The 20,633-nt window shown below is 38.0% G+C and overlaps 1 protein-coding gene across 6 annotated transcripts in view; it reads right to left on the reverse strand.

The window, feature by feature from the left end:
- Positions 1-20,633, reverse strand: part of utrn (utrophin) — a 143,394-nt gene that overhangs the window by 36,896 nt on the left and 85,865 nt on the right. For all 6 annotated transcript variants that reach the window (XM_023953087.1, XM_023953088.1, XM_023953090.1 and 3 more), the window contains 7 exons: positions 18,189-18,345; positions 12,313-12,442; positions 9,656-9,924; positions 9,436-9,582; positions 7,162-7,240; positions 5,377-5,437; positions 1,084-1,145 (listed from right to left, as the gene is read on the reverse strand). In XM_023953087.1, the coding sequence (XP_023808855.1) occupies positions 1,084-1,145; positions 5,377-5,437; positions 7,162-7,240; positions 9,436-9,582; positions 9,656-9,924; positions 12,313-12,442; positions 18,189-18,345 (905 nt within the window). The remainder of the gene's footprint in view (positions 1-1,083; positions 1,146-5,376; positions 5,438-7,161; positions 7,241-9,435; positions 9,583-9,655; positions 9,925-12,312; positions 12,443-18,188; positions 18,346-20,633) is intronic.

The raw sequence follows: 20,633 nt of genomic DNA on the forward strand, positions 1-20,633 counted from the left end.
CCGAGCTGCTGGCCTACAGCAGACACTCCCAAAGTTTCACTGGTTATTATGATTCAGGCTGCTCATTAAAGAACAATCACACTCTCCATCCCACGGCGACAGACATGCACATGGATATTGACAGGGATGGAGCAGAGACATCAGTCCTGGGCACATCTGCCCTCAAATGAAAAAAAAAAGTCCTCCTCATGTTGAGTTCTGAAATAAAAATAGGTAATCAATCCCCTGCAGTACATTTAAATTAGTCTTCTTCCAAATGCCAATAAGCTTTTACTTTATTTTTTGTTGACACGAAAAAGAAAATCTTGCCAGTGGCAACTAACAACGCGTAGTTTCTATCTGAGACATGAGTTTTCAACCATTCTCTTAAGCTTTTGAGATATTTTAGGAATACCTGACGGACAAAAATAGATTTAGCCAAACAGTTTAGGGACATTTCAGTCCCAGGAGTTCTATCTTGTTCCTCCTTTCAGGCTGAGTAACGGCCTGTCATTTCTACCCACTGATATCCTCCCACTGATAAACCACAAAGCTGTCGATTATAGTCATAAAGCTTTGCATTTCTTTAACAATCACATTTATTTTCCTTTCACAGGAAAGAATTTGTGACCTTAAGACCCCTTTTTTGGTCTTCAAAGAAGATGCAGAGGCAAAAATGTCATACTTTGACATCCATTAAAGTCCTGTTTGTTCTGCATGGGTACAGGCTTTGTAGATGCATATAGTGTTTCTATTTAAGTCTCATATAACGCGAACTTAAAACATAGTTTTATTGAACTTGTGATGCTCTCTTATGTTTTATCTAGTTCTTTTATGTCTAAGAATGACCTCTACCCTTCTTAAAGTATTTTTTTGAAGTTCAAAATGTAAATACACTTTTTTATTTACTGCAGTCCTTTATCTTGAGAAAAAAATAACACCTTTTATTTTTAGGGTTTTGAAAGGCTTTTTCCCCATTATATGTGAGGCATAAAGATCTAAATACCAGTTCAGGTGACCAAACAAATCTGCATTTCTGTCGGTTTTTGGAAAATCTTCATGAACAAAAAAAGACGTGAAGTTCATGCATCAGTGTGTTCCAACCTAGTGACTGGTAGAGCTCTGTCATCTTTGGATGATCCCAGCAGGTCGTCTGCGTCTGATGACTGCAAGCACAACAAAATAGGAGCGCAGTTATATTTGGAAGCCCTAAAAAAGTTATAATAACAATAAAATCAGCAGGCATAGATGCTGAAACACAAACACGCCCAGAGCCACTTATGTCAAAGCACAAATTCACTCAGGGAGCTTTTCAAACTTTTCAAAACAGAAAAATACACAAAAGGAAAGAATACAACAACATACACATTGTAAAATGTGCACACACAGAAATTAAGATACAGAAATCAATAAAAAAAGGGATTATTTTAAAGAAAATAAATCCTCTTGGAAAAACAAAAATAAAGAACTAAAAATATAGAGACCAAGTTTTTAAATTGCTGTCACCAAAACGGTTAAAACAAAAATCGGAGGTAAAAGGGTTAAAAAAACACACACACCAAAAACCAATCAAATGCTGCATTCAGGGGACAGTTTTCTCAGGCTTCAGCTGCCAGTCAGCAACTGCTGGCTGGGATGTGGAGCCCTGTGTTGTTTGTGTTTGTATGAATACATTTCAAAAAGGCATCTGGCTGTCAGCAGTCACGCTCACACCTGTGGGGAATGTTGGGAGAAGACTTCTTTTTTGTGGATGGTGCTTTTTGAAATGCAGGATATTCCCTGTGGATGGTGGAACGGATCACTTTCTGCTGACAGCAGGAAGTGAAGTCAAACTGCAGCTGTGGATGGCAGAAGCTCTCCCAGAACGCAGATGTTCATCAATATTTAGCAGAATCGCTCCCTGATATCCTTTCTGATAGGACTCAAAGACCCTCACGGAACTTTCCTGGATTGCAAAAGTCTTTATTTGAATGCAGCGCAAGCAAAAGCAGAGCTCAGTTTAATTTAGTTTGACGCTTTAGTAAAAAAGGTGTTCATCTTTGCACTACTGTTCCTGCATTTCTAAAGGCTAATCATACTCAACCAAACCAGTACACTCGATGGCCACATCCCTGATCACAGGCTGGAGTTAACTTGAAAGTGATCCTCTGATTGTTCTTCAAGCCTGGCTTTTATCTCTTATCCCAGTTTAGTTGGAAGCTGCAAGCTCAGTGCACGTGTCATTTGTTTAAATCGTGTTCTCTCTGTGTCAGTCTACATTTGCATTGTTTGTTTGACAATGTGCAAAAATCAGGTCGAGACATGGGATTAGCTGCTGGGAAAAAGGGCTGCTTTATAGTCCAACAACCTTAAAGTAGAAACATACAGCCAAGGGTTTCAGGATGTTCATGTATTTCCTGGAATAACTTTTAAGAGATACTTTAGTATCAGAGATCTGTAGCCTCGGGAATCCCAGGAAAGAACAAAGAGTAGCCGAAGGGATGGGATGTTTTCTAATGAGAGCAGGAAGTCAAATGGGGTCACAGAGGAACCAAACGATTTCACGAGACTTGTTTGACCAAGACAGACCAGAGCAGCTGAGAAAAATTGACCAAAGTGACCTTCTCAGACTGACAGATCACCACTGTAATATTAAATCAGCTTATGAAGAATAATTGCAGCTCCCTTTGACGTTTTATGTGCTGCTCTGCGATTCCAGACAGCTTTGTAAAACTGAAGGTTAAAGTGGTTCTGGCTTCTAATTTATTTCCTGCTGCTGCCTAATTAACCACATGTATCCCAATTCTTCAGTGAGAAATTGGAATTTAGAATTTGTCCTTTATGGGAATTAAAAGAATGGAAAAAAAGTAAGTGCAAAGGATTTTTGGGGAAATCTTTATGGTTAAAAAAGGTGATGGAAACGAAAACACACAAGCAGGTGCTTGAATACCAAGACTGCAACATCTGCCTTTCTATTTTTTTTTCTCTGTATTCTCGTGGTAACGACATCAGCTATCTTTTTTTCCCGTTTTCTTGTGATAATATCCTCTATTCTTGTGATAAAAACATTTTTTTCTAGTGATAACATCACCTACTATTTTGTCATTATTAAAAAATAACTTGTTTTCTTCTAATGACATGATAGCACATGTCATTATTGTGACATATTGAAGTTTGTTATCTCATGATAACAACATTAACTATCTCTATCTAAAAATATCTAATACGGAAAAAAATATAAGTGACTGCATGAATATCCCAAAAAAAAAACAAAACATCTAGGAATCTATCAGTGTGAAAAATATTCAGGTTTCTCCAAGTCAGTCAGGCTTATCATACCGATCTCGTGACAGGTTATGTGGTGCTGCATTTAATCCCTGATGTTATATATTTTTGTTGCTGGTCTTGCTTCGATCTCCATGACTTTTGTTGTTTTTTTATTATAAAAAAAATGAACCGATTCCTTCTCTGTTGTAGCCCTGTGCGGCCTTTGAGTCTCAGCTCTGACAGTTTTTCGATTCCTATTAAAACTTTGAAAGTATATGATCTAAAGGAGCACATTGCTCACAGCTGCAGCAAAAACATGCCAGAAAGAGTGAAAAGAGACAGAGTGTGACACGTTGATCACACAGTGTATATGAAGTTCCCTTTCAAGATCTGAACTGAACTCCCCTCCGCAGGGGGCTGGACAAGCCGCAGTCTTAATCAGGGGACATTTGTCAACCTGAAGAAAGGACGCAGAGCATGGGAGGAGATGGGAGCAAACGCACAAAGGGAGTTTGGGGGAAATGAATGTGTCAGATAGTGATGTAGGAGTGCAAAAGATGTCATGGCGCTGAAAGTGACCTCTGATCAGCCCCACTGATGGATTTAGCGTTCAGACAGCAAATTAAGTGGGTTTAATGGAGTGTGACCAAACTTTTATGTTTCTTATATTTGTGGGCTAAAGAAGAGAGCGTATAGCAGTTCCCACTAATGAATTAAGAGTTGTGTTCTATTTTATTTCCTTTCAAAATGGAAATAAGAATTGAGAAAGTGTTTGGGTAAAGATTTTTCAACATGCCATCAACAGGACAGGATTTTTCTTTTTGTTGTTGCCAAAATTGGAGTTTTGGGCCATTATTTTGTGCGGATGTCCTTGAATGTGTTTTGTGTGTTCAGGGTAGGAACGGGTTGACTGGCTGTCATTCACTAGGTGGGCATAAACCTGCCCTAAAAGCCACAGGCTATCCGGCTTTTATCTCCAGTCCTTTGAGCAGATCGCTGCAGGGACAAACAGGAGGCAGCCATGTTCCCAGTCTGAATCCTATGCCTGATTGGATGATTAAATCTGCTATTTTTTTTTTTTTAACAAACCAAGAAATGACATCAAAGAAGGTTTTTGAGAGAGCTAACGATTTAAAGAAAGCCAACATCACAAAGGCATACATAGACACTGTGATTTGAATATAACTGTAACAAATTAATTGCTTTAAATTGTAGAGTTATAAAGTTTCATCTTCTTTTTTTGTTTGACACACTTGTCAAACAAAGCAAGAAATCAGAATACGTCTGCAAAGTCTTGACTTTGTGATTAATTTTCTGGGCACATTGGAATTTTTAAATTAAAACGTCTTTATTTTAAAGGATTCAAATATTCCATCGCTCGGCAAGACCTTAAAAATGCATCCTAGGGATGCAGATAAACATGACACGATGCCTGTCAAGCAACAAAACATCTCATTTGTTAGTAAATGTTTGGAAAGGCAGGTCTAAAGATAAGGCAAGTCTTAATGTTAATAAAAAGTAGTACAGTCCATTTTTACAACAGAAATGTGGTCTAGTTTGAAATGCTCTTTTACCCAAAGAGTTGTTTTTATATTCATTAATTTTTTTAATTTTGACCCATTGGACTGGACAACCATCAGGCTTGTTTGTCCTTCCTTTATGTACATGTTGGGTAAGCCCAGTTTGGTCATCATATCTTGCCAAAATAGACCACAGAGCCAAATAAAACCTCACACTGCCATCGGAAATGTGGGATTTTATAAGACAAATCAGAAATTTGGGTTTTTGGCAATGTGATATTAGGACAAGATATTTTTCTGGTAAAATTAGAGAACATTGGCATACAAGCTAAAGCTGTTAATAATCAAAAATCTATTTCAAATCAAGCTCTCATGCCCAACATTTATAATATGTAAGTTATAATACTGACCAACATAAAAATAACACATTTTTTAGATGTTTTGACCGTGTTTCAGGAGAACAATCTTCAGGTTAACAGTGGTATTAGGATGAGTATAAATAATCTCAAACCATTGAAATAATAGAATTACCACTGAGATTGATTTTATTTTCAGGCCGTTATACGCTCTCAGCGCAAACACAGCTCCCATATACTCACAATAAAGGCTAATGCGGCTTCTCATTACTTACTTGATGTAATAGGGAACCTTATTCTGGGAGACTGCACGTTGCCAGGGGAGCTGTACAGATGCTGCAAAAACAAAGACACAAGAAACAAAAGGGAGAAAAATAACAATTTTATGAAGTTATTTTAAACAAAACTGCATACATATGTTATTTCGAGCCTCACTTTTCCCTAGAAGTATAAAATGAAGCTCAAAAGGGAAGAAAACATTTAGAGAGACGAGGTCAGAGGACAACAGTAATAATAGATTGCAGAGAAAACCCTCAATAAGTAGTGTTATAAATTACATTTTTTTTAAATCACTCAGCTATTAAAGTAACAATGGTGAAATTTGCAAAACCGTAATGATAGAATTGTAGGTGATTTAAAAAAAAAGGTTAATTAAATGCTAATTTAAAACACCAAATGATTATTTTACTGTGCGAAGTGATAAATGCAATCTATTTAATTTGAGCAAAATCCAGTTATGTGGCCCCACACTGCAGTCATCCGTCATCTTTCACTGAAATGAACTAATTTAAGTAAAACTATATGAGAAAATGAAGTGACAAAACTGTTTGCAAAGTGAACATGGGATGAAAAAAACAAGTTAGGCAAAGATTTTAGAAGTTTATAGGTAAATACTTTAATCAATTTTTGAAGCAAGAATTCAAAAATGAGGCTCTTTAGCTGTTGTCCCAGTGTTTTCTCTACAGGCAACAGCAATAATTTGGCTGGAAGTGACCAAACTACCTGATCAGTACCCAATCAAAGGAATCAAAACTTTTATTTGCTTTAATTAGGAGTCTTCGAGAGTCCTCTAAATGGACAAATGCAATCCCAAAATATTAAACACTACAGGTTTGGTCAATGATATCAGCCCCACACTAAAATATATGAGTTAGCAGCGCAGAAAGCGTCAATTCACACACACTTTTTATTATTTTGATGAAATTTAATCGCCTCAATCAACATTTCGTTTTCATTTTTGTGAATTTGACCCAATAGTTTTAGTATATTGAACGCACAAAAACGTTTTGCAACTTTTATAACAGGCTTCTGCCCCTTCGATGTTCACAGATCTTGTTACTTTAGCAGAATCTATTTTAGAGAATATGTTTCCATACACCAACACACAAAGACAGTAAACCCCTCCCATTGATGTCACAACTCCACAGTCAGAGATGAAAAGACAGTAAGAGAAAGCGATTAAGTAAGATTGTGGGATATACGAGATGGATGGAGCAAGATAAGACAAGAGTACTTTATTGATCCCAGAGGGAATATTAAGCTACTAGTGTAATGAAGGCGAATGTGTGATGGAAGAGATAGTGTCATAGTGCTGGGAAGATGAAAGAAGAGTAGTATATTGTGTAGTGGAGCTGCCGAGCTCTCCGTCAGTGATGCAGCATGGCAGCTGAGCACCTGCTTTGAATCACACATCCGCTATTTTGTCTGCGGCCTGACAGCCGGCAAAGTAAACCAGGCGGAGCGCCTTTGATTGTAGGAAATAAGAAGATGAAGACACAGAGAGGAAGAGGCCAGCGGCTTAATGTTTCTGAATTTGTCTTCTTTTTTTTTTCTGTCTAAATCACACTGCGCTTGAAAAATGACCACTCTGAAGAGCAAGTAAAAGAAGGGAGTCTCTTAAGCTGTAATTAGGCCCTGCATTATTAAAGAGTAAAGAGCGCCGGCGAAAGTGCACGCTTCCACTGAATGTGTGCGGCTGAGGATGAGGAACCGTATTAGCAAGTGGAGGCAATGCAAGCCACACGCCATTTCTTCTTACCATGACAGGTAATTGTACTCACTGGAGAGGAAATGCTGAGAGGAGGGGCCGAAGTCTCTGTGCGCCTCCTGCAGGAGTTTCAGTCTGTCCTCCACTGCTACCTGTGAAACGACCACATGCAGAGGAGAGAACCGTGAAAGGACGGTTGGGACTTTCCAGTGGCCGAACATACGGTCAGGGCTTAAAGGATTTCAATTTCTGCACAGATATGTATGAGTGGGTTTTCCCAAGAACCCCAACTATGGATTTTACGGATTGAACTACAAAATACTACCCTCATTCAATTAGAATATTTTTATTTCAGATGTGTGGGTCCTCTCTTGCCACTCCAACTAGATTACCTGTAAATTGGAGGAATTTCTTCAACAGGAGTGGTGAGTATCCAGAAAATGTTTCACATACAAAGCCTCAAAAATGGCTTTCTACCTTCAGGGAAGGTGTGACAGAAGCAGCAAAAAGAAATTTTCCTGTGTGCAACATCAGGCCTTAAAGACCCATTACGGTCATCTTTTGAGCTATTTTTAAGCATTCCCAGTGGCCTTTTTACTATGATGATGCCATTTTTAGCTAAAATGAAAGAAAGAAAAAACTGGGCCATTTTCTTGGACATAGTTTCTGCAGAGCGGCATTAGTTCATTAAAAATTCCACTCTGATTTGTGGACGGGACTGTTGGCATTGAGCAACCTGAGAGCTATCTTTTTACACACTCTCCCGTGAGCTTCCAGCCCCTCACAACCCTGACCTAACATAACCGGTGAATAAAAAGTGCCGAATAATATTGTAGCTATCCAGCCGTAGAGTTCTGAGCCAACTTTGGGCCAGATGGGTAAAAAAGAAACAAAGATGTAGCCTAGGATAGGGCTTATGGTCTGTATATCAACTTCTCTCGACTCTTGAGGGCTTTGTGATTTGAAGAAAAAGATTAAGACAAGAACTAAATTGACCCTGAATAACAAAAATGTAACAGTAAGAGTGCTTGGAAATAAAAGATAAGGGAAAAAAACCTGATCCCAACGAGGAATTGGATTTGTTGCGTCCATTTACATAGAAGTAAAAAAAAAAGTTTTAAAACTTTTGACAATCATTAGTGGAATCCTTCAGAAGGATTAACATCTCGGGAGGTGTGACTGCAACCTTTTGGTTCCTCTTTTTGACTGGCAGGACTATATAGCCCCTCTGTAATTCTGACTCTTGCAGGAACACATCCCTGCTTTGGGGATTATGGCAGCCAGATCACAGTTGTCCACACAGGGATTCTGTTAATTGGCACAGAAAGGCCAGCGGTTGTGTTTCTCTTTGGCCACTGATGAATTCTCTGCCCCTCTGGCCCACAGCGAGGCAGATGGTAACTGTCTGCATATGAAAACCAAATCAAACAGCACAGTGTAACCTGGCTTAGCAGTAAAGCAGCTGTCTATGTGCCAAGGAAAATGAAAGAGAGGAGGGGGGAGTCAAAGAATAAAACAATCTCTTCCTGTAATTTTGGTCCCTCTAAAGGTTTTCATGATGTTTGTTGTTTTATACAAGTTTGTCCTCCCACTAAAACAAGGAACCCTGCAGCACACAGCTCCCTATAAGCCTTCTTCTGCACAAACATTTGCCAAAGCCCTCATGTTAGATTTCTTTATCTACAGTCACGTATACAACAATAGTGCAGTAGAAATCAATGCAAACACAACTAGCAGCAAGTCCAGGAACACAGAAGAAAAATGCAATTTCATTTGACTACACAAATCTATGATTGGGAATGGAGCATTCAAAATTGCATCCTTATAGTGTTTGTATAAGGAGAATTGAAAAACCCAAACTGCCTAACTAACCCAAAATGGCTCCTGTGCCAAAAACAAAAGTTTTAAACCCCAATTCACAAGTTCTCCTTCTTTTTTGTCTTCTTTTCTCTAAGATAAATTGTAGAGAAATGAATTTCCCTGCAGGGCTTAGACACGCTCCATTCGGAGAAACGCAGACCAAGACGATCAAGTTTGGCGAGAGTCAAGCAGGTGGCTTTATGTGCTGTGATAGCTGTATCCACTGATGCTTTGGGACAGAATCTCACATTAAACGCAGAGCTGTGTTCAACACCAACACACGTAGAGGGACAACACACTATCTCTAGAGAATTTGCTAGAAAAAAAAACAACATTCCATAGCAGCAAACAGAGGGGAAAAAAGATGAAAACTGAACAGGAGAATGAAGAAAAGGGGATAAAATTTTAAAAGAAGGTATTTGTTGCATAAAAAATAAAATAAAAAGGAAGAAAAAAAGTAGGCTAGAGTGTTTGGAGGTTGAACTACCTGCAGAAGTTTCCATCTCATGTTGAGTTGGTCCAGCTGTCTGGAGGCGGTGGAGGACAGCTGGATGTCCAGCGGCGTGAGCTCTGCAGAAAGTTCATTGACTATCCGAATATCCTGACGCAGAGGAGCCACCTCGTCTCTGAAGGCCTGGAATCAGTGTTATGTTAGTCTTACAACTTTTCCCTTTAATTTGGACCTCCTGCACACTCATTTGACTCACAATTGTGTTATCGATGTGGTCCTGCAGCGAGTCGATGAGGAGGTCGCCCACAGGCTGCCAGGAGGCTTTGGCCTCCTCCGCCCGTGTCAGCCGCAGGTCGAGCTGGTCCATGGAGCTCTGCAGGTCCTGAAGGCGCTCCAAAGCCTTCTCCACCTGATTCTGCCAACCGCCTACGTGGTCCTTCAGGCGCGCCCAGCGCTCCTTCACTTCCACGGTCTGCTTACGGATCGCCCGGGCCAAACCTCGGGCCTTCTCCTCGGGAGTGGGGTCTACAGCGATTCAAATTAAAAGTTGTAGCTTTGATAATCTGTAGTTTAGAAAGTTAATCCTGATATAATCCAGAAATTTAGATAATAAGACCTCCTAGTGTCGATTATTGAGCGTGTGGTCACTGTGGGTCAGTGGAGAACTTTGGCTGTTGCCCAGCAGATGCACTGCTTTCAAATTGTCAGATCAATCCTTTGCAAATCCTTTGTAGCTCCAAAAGCTGAAAGATAATGGCAGCTAAATGGCTGAGTAGGGGCATAAAATCCTTGTCGACAAATCCATTGGCAGCACCTTTCAGTTATGGTTTTTCGCTCTTATTTTGTTCAACTCTCATCCTACGAGAGGATATGAGAAATGGAAGAAAAGAGAATAAAACAGTTTACCCTGGCAAAGCGGCAGGACGAAGAAATTAAAGAAATGACGCAGGGGCAGAAAGATTGAGCGAATGGGGTAATTGCTAAAGATTGAACAACGTTCGCAAAAAGAGAAGAGCACTCTGCAGATATAAAAGCTACCTAAAGACTTATTTAAACAGCAGAGAAAGATAAGCAGCTTTTATGAGTTCCAAGGCCTCATTTCCTGTGCAGTGACTGTAAAACTACATTTACCTGTTGCACCTCAACAAAGCTTCAGTCTGCACATGCAGGCCTGACAAACGCTGTCTTCTGAAGGTAACAAAGGAGGAAATAGTTTTTATAAGAGATTTTTTTTTAAAGATCTGTTTTTTTGAAAGAAATATGTTTTTTCCGTACAATTTTTATGCTTTGATATCTGCATCAAAGATTACACTTAACAAGCTCATGTCCCTCCCCTGCACAGCCCCCTATGCCTCCTTTAATTATTTACGCAGTAGGGGTTTAGCTGGAAGAGAAATGTGCTGACTTAACAGAGACTTCCGTGCTACATTTAACAGAGAATGTGGTTTGACTTAATGCATGAATTTGTTTAATAAATAGCATGGTTCAGTAAAGTTTTATAAGCACTTACTGAGAGAATTAGAGGAAAACCCACCCTGATCTGGTTTGATCTTCAAAAGGAAAGATAGTCCAAAATAATCAGAAATGTGACATCCAACTGAGCGGACCAGCTTAAAATGATTGGCATCTTGCTTCAGCATTCTGTTTATGAGGCATATTTCCAACAAGAGCAGCGTGATATGCAACTAAGAAAATTCTGTTCAAGAAACTTTACAAAAATAGGATAAAAAAGTACAATGCTGCAAATTTATAACAGGTAAAAAAAAAAGTCACGACAGAAATGACAAAAAATGATTATCTAATTATAAATTGCATATTTAAATAATCTCAAATACAGTAAATATGAAATATATATGAAATATATTTGAAGTTAATTAAATAGTTAATTAAAGTTAATTAAATAGTTAATTAAATAAATAGGTTTGCTTGTTCATTTTAGCTAGCAGCGGCATTTTAAAGTGGCCCAAAATAATAGAAAAAAATAAAATAAAAATCTGAAAAAAAATTAAAATTCATGAGAATAAAGACTTAAAAAAAAAATATATATATATATATATATATATATATATATATATATATATATATATATATATATATATATATATATATATATATATATATATATTTTTTTTTTTTTTTTTAAGTGACCAAATTTGACCCCATGGCTTCTCCGGGGTTAGAAATACACAACTAAAAATAAATGAACAAAGAAAATCGAATTGATAGCTTCTAAACAACAAACGAGCAAAAGATTAAAATCAGAAAAAACTTTGAACTGAAAAGCAAAACTAAAAGGGCCATTACAGCATATTTAATGATAGTCCTAAAAAAAATGCACTTCCACAAATAACTTAATCATGAGCTAGATATGAGCTACAATATCCACAAAAAAGGAAAAATCCTAGGGTATTTCTGTGTTTGCATCCTGCAAAAAGATGTTTGTGTATTAATGTCCACCAGGCACATCAGCAAAAACTACCCCAGTTGCAGAAAGCTAATTCACAAATACTTTCAGACATATTTTTGATGAATTTCCATTTTTTCCCAACGTATTTATCTAATGCACGTGTAATTAATTAACATATTCAGTGGGGCAAAAAAGTATTTCCTTAGCCACCAATTGTGCAATTTTTCACACTAAAAAAGATGAGAGGCCAGTAATTTTCATGATAGGTATACCTCAGTTATGAGAGACAAAATGAGAAAAAAAAATCCATAAAATGTATTTAATTTTCTATTATTTTTTAACTTTCTTTAAAAATCAGACAATGTGTTTTTTTCTGGATTTTTTTTCTCTCTCACATAAGTGCATCTCTATTATCTAAACTACAAAGATAGGAGAATAATTTCTATTGTGCGCTAAAACAGGATTGAGTTTGCATTTTACCCTTTTTGTATGAAATCTAAACAAACCTGTCTTTGGCTGAAAGTTCTTGCACGGTTCTCCTGGTCCCTCTATAGGTTGGTCTGCCAAGAACATCCTGGCCTGGTCCAAAGCGTTGATTACCAACTGCTCACGTTCCTTCAGTTCGGAGCACAGGGCCTACAGGAGATCGGAAAAGGTGATTATTATTTTGGTCTGCATACAAAGACACAAAGTAAAGAAACATGCAAATACAAGAAGAACACTTCAGAAATCTACAATTTCCCTGCAGGTTTATGCACATTTGATTCTAACCTCCTCAGATTTTATGCTGATAACCTCTAAATGAACTTTTAGCCAGCAAGGTTTGCTAAAACTTTCGTAATTCCACAAAAAAACTGTTAAAGCTAAAGAACAACAGCAAATGTTTGCGCACAGCTTATAGACCGAATAAAACCATCCAATACTGCACCAGCAGATACTATGACAGGCTATGTAGCAGGCACACAGTTCAAATATACAGTTATACACACACAAGACATAAAGTCCACATGACCAGATAATTAAAGTTTACAAAATAACTTTAGAAAAACCTTCAAACTCATGTCAAGCCATCAATTTCCAAACAGCAGGATATCAAAGTAACAGCATAAGTATAATTATTGATGTTGAGTATATGGCTGACCCTATATGACTTTACTGCTTATTGGAGTGTGTGATTGCATTGTGATGTAGTTCCAGACGTCGTCAAGAAAGTTGATTAAATGTGATGTTTCTTTGGCAAAAAATGGAACTCTTCAAACTAAAAACAGACAAGTCCATCAAAAAGTGATGCTGAAAGTTTTATCCCTGCGTCAAACAGTAAGCAAGAAGCAGATTACGCTACAGCTATATATGCATCATCATGTAAAGATACAGAATAAGGAAACAGAGATTGCCTTCTCCCAGTGCCATGACAGTGTCACCGTCTCTTGTGGATAAGCGTGTTGTCACGCTGAAATGAAGCATCCTGCTAGACACAAATTACATAACCCTTTCTAATAAATGGTTTGCCCCGTTCCAATGATTTCCTCCAAATTCACATGGCAGGAGCATAATGGGCAGAGGCTTAGAGTGGGGAACTTGAGAGACAGAAAGTAAATGAGAGGTTATTGAGGAAAAGAAGTGTGAATAGAGACGAGAAGAAGGTCGGAGAGCCAAGAACGTGAGACCGTTTTGGGAAAAAAATCCACAAGTGAAACATCTGAGATTGGTAAAAAATCAGAAATTCCAAAGATTATGTTCCAAAAAATAACAAGAGGTTTAGTGAAAATACGCATGTTTTTTTTTTTTGTTGTTGTTGCTTGAAAATGATGCATTTAAACAACTGTATGTTTGCGTTTGCAAAAATTTGGGAAAGAAAATGCATGAACCCCAGAGGCTGGGCTTTGCTACATCGATCCCATGAATCCTAAATAGAGGTTATTAATTATAATAGGAAACACTGGACTTCCTGTATTTTGCATCTCATTACCTTTGAGAATCAAACCAGAGAGTCTAAAAGCTGCAACTGGCGCGGCATTGAATAATTTCCTCTCACTGTGATCCAGTCGCTGGTTTTCTTAACAGTTCACAGAGATAACATTACTGATTATGTTACCTAAATGTAAAGTTAGTCAGACTTTGCATTACAAACCTCAGAGATAAATAATAAGAAAATATGTCAAGTAAATCCCTATAAGAAATATTTTGTGCTCATAAAAATGCATGACCTTGACTGTGTGTGTGTTTGGGCACCCAGAAATTATCTGCATGGCACAGTTTGTGTTCACATCTATAGAAAGGGTTGATGTGTGGCTTTAACACAGCAGCTTATCGTCATGCCCGGTGATGTGTCGCCTAGAAGATATCATCTCGGCAAGACTACTTCCAGCCAAACATCCCTCTTCCGGCTCAAGAAACCTTCCTATCTCAGCCCCCACAAATCATACTACACCTAAAAAATATACACCACCACCCAGAAATATATCAGAAGTATTAATATCTGCTTCAAAACTATAAAAAGAGATTTTTAATTGTGATGAATATAAGGCAGTTCAGTCCAAGTAGTTCCGATTACTGTGATCCAATTTGATCCAGATCACTACACAGTCTTAAATGTGTAGCACCTCTATATAAGTGACCAAAATCTAACAATTTTGACTTTAATCCCTATACTTAGTGAGCAAAAGGTAACAGAGAAGATGAATATTCCATATAGAAAATTAGGAAGATCTCCAGAAGAAGCAAACATGACGGGCTAGAGTCTGAGAAGACAGGAAGGTGACTGACAAAGTGGAAAAGTTCTGGAAAATCTGTTTTAGGGAAAAGCGAGGCAGGTTTAAGACTGCGGCAGTGAAAGAACAGGAAGATCAATCAAAACAAATTCCCTGAAAGATAAGTTGGGGCACATCAAATACTGAAAAAGTTGTGTTTTTTACTACATTTCCACCATGTGGAATTGTTTGGTTTCAGTGTTGTTGAGGTTGCCTGCAGGTCTAAGGAGCTTCAGAAGCAATTCCTCTGATTCATCATAGTGCAAGCTTTCAAAAAACTGACAAAAACATAACTTATGCAAACAGAGACAACCGCGAGTTTGATAAATATCCTTCTTTTCCATGAAAGCAGCAATGTACGGGACTGTTAATGCATTTCAGTCTGCTTTCAGCTTCGCCCATCCAAGTGCAAATGGTTCCAATCAATCATGCAGGCACAATGATTAAGATTACTTCACTCTTTTCACTTCCAACTGCGCAGTCACGTCCTACTGAGTCACAGAGAGACCACAAAGACAACAGTAAAAGTCTAAACTTAGCTCAGACCGATGCCTCTTTCTATTCATTTATTGGGGTTTATAAAAGACCAACACTTCTGGCGATGTGACCGAGCCGCCAATTGTTGCTGAAAGATAAGTCGTTAACGGCGTCTGCAAGCTGGCTTGATATTTAAGCTATTCATTTAATAGAAAAGACTGATGGGTTTAATCAGCTTTATGGCTGGATAATTGAAAGCACAATTAATACATTCTATTATGGTCATTTTGGCAAATAAAAACAGGCAAATAGTTGGGCAGGAAAGCAAGAAGTTCCCCATGAGAGAATGGACAATCGCCACCTCTCTCTGTCTCTCCAAGATTTAAAAGTCTGGTGATGTATTGTACGGAATATACCAATCTGGAAGGTGAAAACAGGCTGTTCGGATCCTTCCATTAACCATTCCTCCACTCTAAATGGTCTTTTTTTTAGTCTAATTACACTTGCTTGCTGCTCACTCTCCTTCACCTTTTTCCTTTTCAATGCAGAACATCGCTCACACATTCTCTTTTCTTTCGGGCTTAAATAATCCAACATTTATGGTTCTTTGCTGGGCTAAGTGGCTTGGCCTTCATTTTTTAATTCTCTTAATTCCCCCTAAATAAAAAAAGAAGAAACTACAGGAAAAGAAGGACAAGTGAAAGTTTCTTGATCTTGACCTCAATACCCTGCTGATTAGGATTTTCCTTACATCCTCTCGCCCTCCTCTCAAACGGAGCAGAATGGTGGAGTCTTTGTGAGCACAGAAGGCTGACAAGTGAATGAGCGTAAGAGAGCATGACTTGTTCGAAGATGGAGTCCTTTGTTTTGTTCAGCTCCCTCATCCCTCTTAGGGTCAGTGAGACCTCAAGGCCAATCTATTAGAGGTAGAGTACAGGAAAGAGAAGGGGGGACGGCATCGCAGACTAAATGAAAAGACAGCCTTTTAGCAGCCATGCTCCAAATTTCAATTTTTTGGGGAATTTTTGTTTTAGTGCTTTTGGTAATAAGAAGTTGGGAAGACAAATCAGGAAATAAAAAAGACCCCCAAAAAAACAAAACACTTCAAAGTAAATGAAGAAAAGAAGTATTTATTCAGTGGTGAATTTCTGCTCTTACAGAATCATTGCCAATAAGACTTTGAAACTGTCAGCATCAAATTCTACTTTGACATCAACTGTATGTTACAGCAGCCACTTCCAATAAAAAGTCTATGTAAAAGTAAGCATGTATTTTGGGCTTCCGCGCTTCAAACTTTGTGTTCGTGCATAGCTTCACACATTTTTACGAGTTTTCGGGCGTACAAAACGCACAGCAACTGAACGCGTGCTAAAAGTTAAACCAGGTCAAACTTAAGGAGTCTGAATTGGTAGTGATCCATGGATGGCGTCCCTTTTAATTCGCGGAAGTGCCAAATGTTGATCATGAAGGAGAAACCTAGGAGAGCCTAGGCTCTTCCAACTAGTTGGTAGACATGCGCTAGTAAACATACTGTGTGTCCAGTCTGAACACCATAGGCTAAACGTATGTTCGAGAACAAGCTAAATGCTAGCAGAAGAGCTCTCAGCGGACAAACTCTCAGTAACAAAAAGGGGAAGAGGGGGTGGGGTTGCTCCGCACCAAGGATCCTGCCCACAACTCAGAGGTGAATTTCTAATCAACTACTGCTGCTCTGTAGAAACTATGTCCTTTTGATTTTGGCTAAAAACTGCATGATCAGAATTGAAAGACCACTGGAAACACTTTTACAATAGATTAAAAAGATGACTTATAGCGGAGAGAAAAAAATGTTTTTTGAAGACTAATTAATTTTTTGGGGGGGTGCGGTTTCCATTTTGCATCATTTAAACATAATTATGTCAGAGAAAGGTTTTATTGAGGCATGCATTCTACTTCCGGAAAATGATTTCTGATTAAATCATTAGGAGACTATTCTTAGCAGGCACTAAAGCAGCCGAGAAATTGATCGCCTGCTGCAGGAAAAGGAAACTCAGTCTCCACAGGAGATCACTTATCTGCCTTTCCCGTTACTGCCTTCAAAGCAAGGATGCACTGAGAATATTGATCTAATGCCAATTAGTTTTTTTATTTTCTTTAAGCTGAAACGTAGAATCTTTATTATTCTTTAAAGTCTCCATGTGCACACATACTTTTTATATCAAGTTATCATTATTCTTTTGTGTATTGTTTTTAATTTATTCTTATTTTTTATCAATCTACACAAAGAAAATTGACTTTATTGATTTAATAGTAGGTAAGTCATGTATCTGAGAATACAGTTTTTATAAAAAAGAACTTTTAAGATAAATATTAGTAAAAAAAAACAACAGATCTGAACATAAAAAAAGCTGAAACACTAAAACACAAAAATGTATTATTAGATCAAGAGACTTTCAAGGGTGACAAAAATGTCCAAACATGAAAACTTGATTTATAAAATTGACATTGATCGAACAATGTCAACATCGTCTTTATCTCCAAGACCAACAATGAGGCCATCAAAGGCAAAAATTATTTAAAATTTTCCTTTCTACGTTTTTCTTTAATGAAATTGTTGTGAATTAGGAGCAGACAAAAAAAAATTTGGAAAAAATAGCTTATTTATGAAGTAGAATTTACGATGCATGTTACGCCTTCGTTTTCCTCATCCGCATTTGGCAAAAAACTGGATCACTCCAATATTGTTTGCCATCTTTTTTGCACTACTAAGATTAAGTTGGGGTTGTGAGGGGCTGTAGGCTAACAGGAGAGTCCCTGAACATAGAGCTCTCAGCAACAGGGAGGGGAAAGGGGGCGGGGCTACTCCGCCCACAACTCAGTAACTATTGCCGCTCTCAGAACTATTTCCTAGACAATGACGCAGGTTGGGTTTTGTTTTGTTTTTTTGGCTAAAAACGGCATAATCATAATTAAAAGACCACTGGGAATGCTTTTAAAATAGATCAAAAGATGATTGGAGTGGAACTTTAATACTGGACTGAAGATGTGTGCTCATCAAAAATTTAGAACCAAAAGGAAATGGAATTACCCTACAAGCCTAAAACATGCATCTGTAAGTCCGAAAAACATAAAGCTCAAGAAAAACACAGTCACAGTGTGGCAGGAACGGGACCTACCGTGCAGTGGTTCTGCTGTTGCAGCAGGGTGGGCACATCTCCTCCGATGGGCATCTGCTTGGCCAGCTCCTCGTCCTTCATGCAGATCCACCTCCACAGCTCCTCAAGGATGCTCAGAAGATGTGACCAGCGCTCGGCGCTCGCCTCCAGGTGCGCTCTGCCAACATGCACCACCAGCCTTAGTCTTTACACGCATCAGTAATGGTTCTGTTTTGTCAGTCAGCTCTTTGATAAAACATATATTGCTTGTTTTTTGGCTTGTTTTTTATATCCACTATACTGAAACTAGCATTGTAATTTTAATTATTTTAATCAACAAACCACTCAAGAGTTACTTCCATGTGTCACTATGACGTGGAGAAAGGGACACGCTTAGCTGCTAAATGTTTGGCTGGAGTCATGCATAAACTTTGTGTTGAACTGTAATTTGTTCCTCTTGCCTTTGGGTAAATCTGAACTCAGTGTGCAGAGGCCTCGTGTTGCGACTCAGTGAGCTTGCTTTAATTACAGATGTACAGCAATTAAGTCATAATGGGCTCTCTATAATCAGCACACACCATCAACAATACCTCTAGACCGTTTCACCTGGAGCCATTTTACCTCAATAATGCTGTTTTCAGAGCAGGATCTCTTCCCACACTTTAATTTCCCCTTAGTTCATCCATATCTGAACCCTTTTGTACAGCCCGCTTCCCCCTTTAATCATCTCAACCTGGCTCCTTCATTACAACATTTTCCATCATTGTTATTTTTGTCACTAACTTTTTATTTAAGTTAAAAATGTGGCCATCGGTACACTAAGTGTCTGTTGGAGGACAGATTTCATCGTCACCACATCCAGAATCAGAGAGCGTTCTTCACCAAATGGTTAATTCAGAGAATTAAGGTGACAAGGTCATCTCTTCATGAAGAGGTCATCAGAGGTCAAAGGAAAATAAAGCAGAATACTCAGATTGGAGAGGATCTGGATTTTTTTTTTTTTGGAAAGACATTTTTAAGACGGATCAGGTTTTTACCCTATTATGTTTCTGTTTTCTATCAGCTGTTTGTCTTGGGCATGGCCAGCTAACCAGATCTATCAAGTCTGATAGAATGGGAAACACTGACCACACCCCCTACTGCTCCATCAGCAGATCTGTCATGGTTTCATTTATGATGATTTCCCCCAGTAAGGACGCTCTTCGCGAAGGACCAGCAGACAGCAGTCTGATTGGCTGACCACGCTTTAAGCAATCCATTAGTTTAAAAACTTCTGTCTTGCAGAAGATTTATAAGATAAGATTTATTTCTTATGGTCTCCCATGTCAATGGAAGACCATAAGAAATAAATCTTACAAAAAAATGTTATGCCAGGTTCAGTGTTTTCAGATTGGACAAATCTACCTCTTTGATCAATTTGATTCTAGACGTTTTTTCACAGAATAATAAACTAAATAAACTGTGGGCATGATGGCAAAAACTATATAATTATTTCTGTCTTCTCACGCATCATTTCTTCTTTTATTTTGAAATCAGAACACCTAATTTGAAATAATCGACAGCAGTAATTATTGGGGAATCAGATGTTTAACCGTTCTACCAAGAGCTGAACCGTACATGATGTAATAACATTTTCAATTAGCTGAAATTAATGATTCAACAACTGACTGGATCAGTTGTAATTTCTGTCTGAGAGATCTGGCATGTCTAAAAATTATAGTTTTGCTTTTTACTTTATTAAATAACAGATTTGGCACAGTCTCATAAAATATGTTGAAGTATTTCAAAGTGAATTTCTTCTTTAAAGGTTTTGTACAATTGAGTTAGTTCATCACTGGTTTACGTCTTAATCTTTTTTGGAAAAGCAATAAGAAAGCTGTAATAAACAGTTTGTCCACTTTTAAAATTAAATGAAGCTAACTGACAACCAAGGAGAGCAAAAACTTGCATGAATGCAAGAATTTTATGTTGCCTAGTGTTTGATACATCATGTTTTTGAAAAAATAAGACATTATACAATCTTTTAAATTTGATCTACAATAAATGCATAACTTTACTTCCTTTTTTTAACAATTGGTAGTTTAGATAACAAAAACTTTTTTCAAGCATAATGTTTGTCACAGAACAAAAAAAGCATAAGCTGTCGACTGTCTTTTTGTTATTTACTGTATTTTAATATTTGTAGGTTTTTACATGGAAATCTAATTTCTGATGGAAAATCTTAGCCTGAAAATAATAAGGTCTTCACAAGGAGACTTCTGCCGTTTGTCACAAAATACTTTTTACATATCGAGAAACTGAATTCCTTCTGAGAAGCAGGAGATTAAAGATCTAACGTGAGCCACAGTCTCACAGAGTTCATCCGGCAGCAAATACGGGTGTGGATGTGTCCGCAGTTACTCTCCAGCAGCCTGTTGGTGTGTGCATGTAATGTAATCAAGGTAAACACAATGGGCAGCATGTGTA

This window comes from Oryzias latipes, chromosome 24 (assembly GCF_002234675.1).
Source record: "Oryzias latipes chromosome 24, ASM223467v1".
NCBI lineage: Eukaryota > Metazoa > Chordata > Actinopteri > Beloniformes > Adrianichthyidae > Oryzias > Oryzias latipes.